At 42.5% G+C, this 6,928-nt stretch overlaps 1 protein-coding gene across 1 annotated transcript; it reads right to left on the minus strand.

Moving 5' to 3' along the window:
- Nucleotides 1-560: 560 nt before the first annotated feature.
- Nucleotides 561-4,977, minus strand: LOC124152327 (ependymin-related protein 1-like). The gene is made up of 6 exons (XM_048394094.1): nt 4,770-4,977; nt 3,888-3,992; nt 2,550-2,634; nt 1,610-1,780; nt 1,051-1,139; nt 561-713 (listed from the first exon to the last, which is right to left on the minus strand). The coding sequence occupies exons 1-6, from the start codon at nt 4,893-4,895 to the stop codon at nt 663-665; spliced, it is 627 nt and encodes a 208-aa protein (XP_048250051.1). The 5' UTR covers nt 4,896-4,977; the 3' UTR covers nt 561-662.
- Between the last annotated feature and the right edge of the window lie 1,951 nt (nt 4,978-6,928).

Consider the following 6,928-nt stretch of genomic DNA (forward strand, 5'->3'; position numbering starts at 1 on the left):
GACATAATCTGAAGTTCTATGATGCATTTTGGCGCACTGTTCTTTGGTTGTGCTTAGTCACTCAACATTTAAAGCATATATTTCTTCCCAGGTACAAAACGAGAATTATTGGAGTTTTGTCGCTGCCTGCTTGCACTGAAGAAAACACAAAGGACGTAAAAGCCTTTAAGTTATAAACAAGTGTATGTTTGTATTTAAACACTATTCCTGTCAACGAGCCAATGTCTTGACCACGAGGCTACCTAACAGCCTAGATCGATGCTCATGATGTCAATCACTGGGTTGTCTGGCCCAGACTCAATAATTTACAGAACGCCATCGTATAGCTGGAGTATTGCCGAGTGCGGCGTTAAACAACAAACAAACAAACAAACAAAACCAAACAGAGAGACAGTCTACCGTAGTCAAAGACGGCTTTGTGCAGGTGGTACGTCGTCGCACCTTTGCACGTCACAGCATTGGAAACGACGTTTCTACCCATCTACATCCCCAGTGTGATCACAATCTATGTATGTAATATGGATAATGATATTGAGACAGATCTGATGATAACACCAATCACGAAGTCAAAACTTTTATTTCAATTCCTCAACTACAATTAAATCATTTGTCGACGAAGGAGTTTCAAACATCATTACATCAGCAAGCACCGTGAAAAGTTTCTAGACACGCAGGATCTCGTTGAACATGCTGTTGACGCCATTCGTTGCACTCTGAGAAAGAAATTGGGATAAACGTAAATCAACACGTAGATCTAGGCCGCCCAGGAACGACAGGGTGCATAAAATATCCACAAATATAAAATGGTAAGGTTTATTCATTGACATTCGGAACTGCTCGAGAAGTCTAAAGCTTCAGCTTCTGATCAGAACGTCCCCCTGTGTCAGATCTTCACAGAGATCGTAACTGAGTATAAGATCTGGTGTTATTAAGAGAGGGAGTAAAAATCAAGGGAGAAGTATTATGGGTATTTGACCATTGCGATAGTATGAAGAATCAAATACTGCACGGCTTACACACGTTGGGGGAATTTGGGAGTGTTACTCTCACCTTTTTGCAGTACGATGGGGGGTCGAAGACGGTGATGTCCCTGATGCCGGGGGAGATGTTGTTGTAGCCCATGGTTTCCAAATAGTTGTCTGGAAAGAAATATATATCAAACTTTCAAGTTTTGAAAACAATATATGTGTAACCTTAAATGTACACAGACTCGAATCTATACCAAGCCCTCACAATCTCAACCTTCCAAGTATAACAAGCCTGGTTCAATCTGAACCTTCCAATGTACACGAACCCCGGGAAAATCTGAACCCTCCAATGTACACCAACCCCAGGACAATCTGAACCTGACAGTGTACACCAACCCCGGTACAATATGAACCTACCAATGTACACCAACCCCGGTACAATATGAACCTACCAATGTACACGAACCCCGGTACAATCTCAACCTACCAATGTACACGAACCCCGGTACAATCTCAACCTACCAATGTACACGAACCCCGGTACAATCCCAACCTACCAATGTACACGAACCCCGGTACAATCTAAGCCTTCCAATGCAAACTGAACCCTGTACAATCTGAACTTTCCAATGTCAACTTACTTCCGGGGCGCAGGATGGTGGTTGCACTGACTATTGGTACGCAGTCCCGGCGGCTGACAACGGCCATGACGTTCTTAAACTCTCCTCTCGTGTCATTGAATTGGTAAGCTATTCCATTAAGGCTGTCCGTGCCAAATCCGTAATAAAGAGGTCCCACCACGACAGCGCCACCTGAAGTGAAAATGATCGTTGCAGTTCTATGAATGAACAAGGAGTTGTCTTCCCGTTTGGCAAGGTGAGGTGGGGTGAAATGGGGACAAACGTCGCGTTCAAGATTATTGCACATATCTATATAGTGACTATATAGTATCTATATGTGTGTTTATCTGTGGCTGCTTGTACTAGTCGGGACAAATACCGATTTTAAAGTGCTAGCTCACTGAGATACCATGTCACAGTTTAACATGAATATCCCACTCAGACACAGTATACTCCGAACCGAGCGCCAGTGAGGGTAACATCTCGTAACGTATTTTGGTATGATGCGGCCGGGAATCGAACCCCCGACATTCTGCTCTCATGACAGACGCTCCACCGCGAGACCACAGAGGCGGTCCCTTTTAGCTGGGGTTAGCCCAATTCATTGGTAGAAAAACAGTCCATATATAGCTAAAGGTAAACACTGAGCGAGTCAGTGAGCTTGTTTTGACGACTGGGTATGGCAATATTCCAGCTATATACATGTTTACTCATTGTCACTTTTCACGGATGGTCCAGTCGGGTAAGATGTCGCAACTCGCTGTGTAGAGTTGCTTCCCAGATTCATGCCAGGATCTGCTGGTCTTGGCTTAGGACCTTTGTTCTATCAGCGCCGTACCCATGTTCCTCGGTTTCACCAAACGGCAAGATGAGCCAATTAACAACCAATTGCGCTAAATTCGATCACTCACTCACTAAAATTATCTTATAAGGTTAATGTAATGGTTGTGGAAAGTCTCACCGGGAATGCAATTGGCAGGGAATCTTCCCGACACGGCGAATGTCTCGCACGTTTTCGCTTCAGGGTTGATTCGGTAACCAGTTCCCTGAAATCAGAAAACAATAGTTGTTATTCAGAAAACTGTTTGGCCAAAGACCAATATTAAACAGGGGCGATTCCAGAAAGACATCATAATCACAATCAGAATAGGCTCGGGTTTTCAAGGGAAGGCTCTCTGAAAGACCACTGCATCACGTTTATGTTCAGTGTGTTGAGAAGTATAGCAGAGTCCTTCCCTTGGGTGAAATCGGCTGCCCTGAAAGGTGAAACAGAAGGCTTTCTTCTCCAAACCGTCAATGGGTGATTTTGCATCAAAGTGTAAATGTGAAATGTAGATTATGCAATTAATGTAATAAGATTTTCTAACACATTGTCAGTGGATGCCCAGCTTTGGCACAAACACAGTATCTTAAGCGACATGATAGCGCGGCCCGAGCCTTATATTATCGTCTTTGCCATGCTTGTAGTTTTGACTCAAATCCATAGTACGACCCAGAATATGTCGGGGGCGTCATGGAAAATATAATTACAAAATTCTTTGGAATACGCCTGCATCAGACCTATCAGACCTTGTCCTTTTTTATAAATCCAATGAAATCATTTACGTAATTGAATTTTCTGGACCCTTTGACACTAATGTGATTGACAAGATTTAGGAAAAACATGGCAAATATGCGCACCTCGCTTACGAAATGTCACGCTTCATCCCAAGTACCAGGATGTCCGACTCAGTGCCTTAGGTTTGGTGCCTCCCAATCGGTTGACTGACATTGGGAAAGTACCCGGGTTTGTTGCCAGGAACACAGCCCTTCTGACAACCTTGGTAATGCAGAAGGCTGCAGTGTAGGTAAGGCACTTGCCTTCGTGTCATGGAAATTAATTTTCCACACATGCTTAGAACTCTCAACTCGTGACGAAGTATGGAAGTTAAGATGGTCATTTAGCTGAGTTCGCTTTGTTGAACAGACCCAAATTGGTCATGTCGTAAATCAGCACTATGTACTGAGGTATGTTAATTATGACAGTTGTGCGAAGGGCTTTAGTCGGATAAGCCTGCCTCACCAAATGTTCCACTTAAACCACTTCATAGACGACAAAGTATCGGTTTGCGCATGTGCAGCTTCTTTCTGGGTGCCCTCCCGATCCGGCTGGGCTAGTGTGCCATCGTACACCAACAGCCTCGGTCTATTTTACCAACATCATCCGTTGTCATGTATCTAGACCTAATTAAACTGTGCATGCTGTCATGTCGTAACTGTCACACTTTCTCATTTCCTGCTTTGGAGTCATGTGCCTTACCTTACGGTAGTCCCTGATTTCCTTGTAGGAGCTGACGAAGTCGGTGTAGTTGCCACTGAGGGCGTACCTTTCGTTGGCGGCATCATAGGAGTAGGATTCCAGGCCCTGAACAAAGAAGTGACACGATGACACATGATTAGGTATGGTTAGAATAGATGGGATGTATTGTTTGTTGTTTAACGTCGCACTCACCAATATTACAGCTGTATGTTGGCGGGCTGAACATTATGGTGTCTGGACAAGACAATCCAGTGATTATGAGCAACCATCCTCGTCATAGGTGTACGATTCAAGTCACACCACCCGTTCCAATAAGTCGTCTCTTACGACAAGCATAGCCTTAAACAAAGGTTGAGTGAATGAGTATGGTTTTACGCCACTGTTAGCAATATCACGGCGGGGGACACCAGAAATGGGCTTCACACATTGTACCCATGTCGGCAATCGAACCCGGGTCTTCGTCGTGACGAGCGAACGCTTTAACCACTAGGCTACCCGACCGCCCCGGTAAGAGTTCGAGACAACCGGGAATTCGACATGTCCAAGGTCCACACAACGAAGTTCGACTGTACTATAGAACCCGTAGTACGTCGAAATAGTAATACGTACTCAGAGGAACGTCCGATGTCAGGAATGTTGAATTAGCGAGTGTCCAGTTGAGAGGGAGTCTACTTTAATATATTTGTTTAATCTTGTCAGAATAAATTAGAACTGTCAGATCATTATTATAAATGAAAGCATTGAGAACGAGAGCGCCCGCAGTATGTTTTACTTTTGAAATAATAATGTTCCTGTCAAAGAGTGACATCTACGTCCTATGTCAGTGATATTAAATTACCGAGTGTTCAGCTCAGGGGAAGTCTGCTGTGTAAAAGTACTTACCCGCCTTCCCCCCGAGGCGTCGACTCTGGTGAAGTCTTTGAACGCCTCCCATTGCAGAGGAGCGCAGCAGATGGTGCCAAGGGCAACCGTCGCCATGCTGGCGAGTAGAACTGCCTGCAGCATCATGTTGAGGAGTCGTCAAGTCTTCAGTCCAACCCTTTCACACTGGAAGCCTTCTAACGCTGGAGTTGTGGACAGAGCGGATGCGGGGTCCCTTTTTATGTACACTGCCATGCAGCCGTCAAGGTCACTACATCCCTGGATGACCTAGAAAGTGTCCAAGGCTGCAATCAATCAACAGTTTATATAAACCCTTACCACAAACTATATCATGTATTCGTGTAAATTAATGGGCTATTTGTGCTTAAGTGACAAATGCATTTCTACCAACTTTATACCTGCTGAGCATGAAACCTCAGCCTGCTGTTAATGAAGGAAAATAACCAAGCTTACACATTTTTTTACATTTGAAACCCCCGGTTTTTTTCGTTTCCATACTGCACACAAATGATACATATTCTCTATTCGTATATTTTTACAATAATTGAAACAAGAACACTCCCCGCTACAATGAATACAATACAGAAAGACTAAATAAAGTGTTAGTACTTATCGCTGAAAATGGTTTGAATGGTTTTCAGCAAGTAAACATTTGTTCCCGTGGATCAGGAAACGCTCACTCTTTCGCGAACACCTGGTATCATCACTATTTGATAGTGATTCAGTCGGAATCTTACAATTAACTCAGTTTTTTTGCAGAGATTTCTTATGATTGTGGAAAGGGTTTCGTCACTTTTATTTATTTAGAGATATATAGAATTTCACCGTAATGTAGTTTTGACATTAAATATATAAACACTAGTCAGATTTAGCCGCGAAACTCCGATGTTTGCCAATTTTAATTTTATTGACTAAAACCACTTTATTTACATCGTAGTGAAACCACTTTGCGGCAATATCTATAAGCATTTCTGAACATTGATTTGTTACCCGTGATCCACGAAGATTTCGAGATTACAAAGGGGGAATGATAATTTATTTCTTTAACCTAAACAAACCAACATGACAGGAAGCTCATCGGGTGTCGTTTTTCTGAAATACCCCTGATGGTTATCCCGGCAGTGAAAGCAATAAAAAAATTCAGACTTCGGATTGCGTGGAGGATAAAGGGTTACAACAGAGGGACATCGGAAGAGGTTTGTCATGTAAAGTTGAGTCTATATTGACAGAGAATGTTTTTTACCATGTGTGGATTTTACTTTATAACGTAAATGTTTCTTCCTTTTGTAAATTACGAAGGCAGTGCCAAGAACATAATCATATAACACTATGGTGACTATCAACAATTAAGATCGATTGTGATTGTTTGTTGTTTTACGCCGCACTCAGCAATATTCCAGCTATATGACGGCAGTCTGTAAAATAATCTGGACAAGACATTCCAGTGATTGACATCATGAGCATCGATCCATGCGATTGAGATCGATGACATGCATCAACCAAGTCAGCGCGCCTGACCACCCGATCCCGTTAGTCGCCTCTTACGACAAGCATAGTCGCCTTTTACGGCAAGCATGGGTTGCTGAAGACCTATTCTACCCCGGAACTTCACGGGTCTCAACAATTGAGAGAATCACCATATCCTTCAAGCAGATATGGTAGAAATGTATTAAATTATAATCATAGAGTCGCGCTTACTAGATTGAGATCATCATCTAATGCCCTACGAGTTGAACCTGGGTGACGTGGTTGAAATAGGATTTACCGAGGAGAGAGAAAATATTTATAAAGTTATATTGACGACGTGGAAGAAGAATTTCTATAAAAAAAAATTGAGATGTATGTATATTAAGAAATTTTGTTTTGTAAACCAATCAGTTTTCAAATTTGTTCAGTATTGACGATATTGGTTGCCAAAGAAATTGAGCCAAATATGTCTGTGAATCTTAAAAATTAAGAATCAGCAATTAAGTTTAATAAACTGGGCGGCAAAAGAAAGTATAGGTCGAGTTCCATGATCGATAAAAAAACAAACAAGAAGAGGTATTGGTGTGAATTATAATATAATCTAGGGAGGGGTAACAAATGAGTGATCAACCACAGTTTGAACGAAATTGTGCAATCACAGGTAATGTAAGCTCAAGGTAAACAATGGTGGG

The sequence above is a fragment of the Haliotis rufescens genome, unplaced genomic scaffold, assembly GCF_023055435.1.
Source record: "Haliotis rufescens isolate VD_foot unplaced genomic scaffold, xgHalRufe1.0.p SCAF_13, whole genome shotgun sequence".
Classification (NCBI taxonomy): domain Eukaryota; kingdom Metazoa; phylum Mollusca; class Gastropoda; order Lepetellida; family Haliotidae; genus Haliotis; species Haliotis rufescens.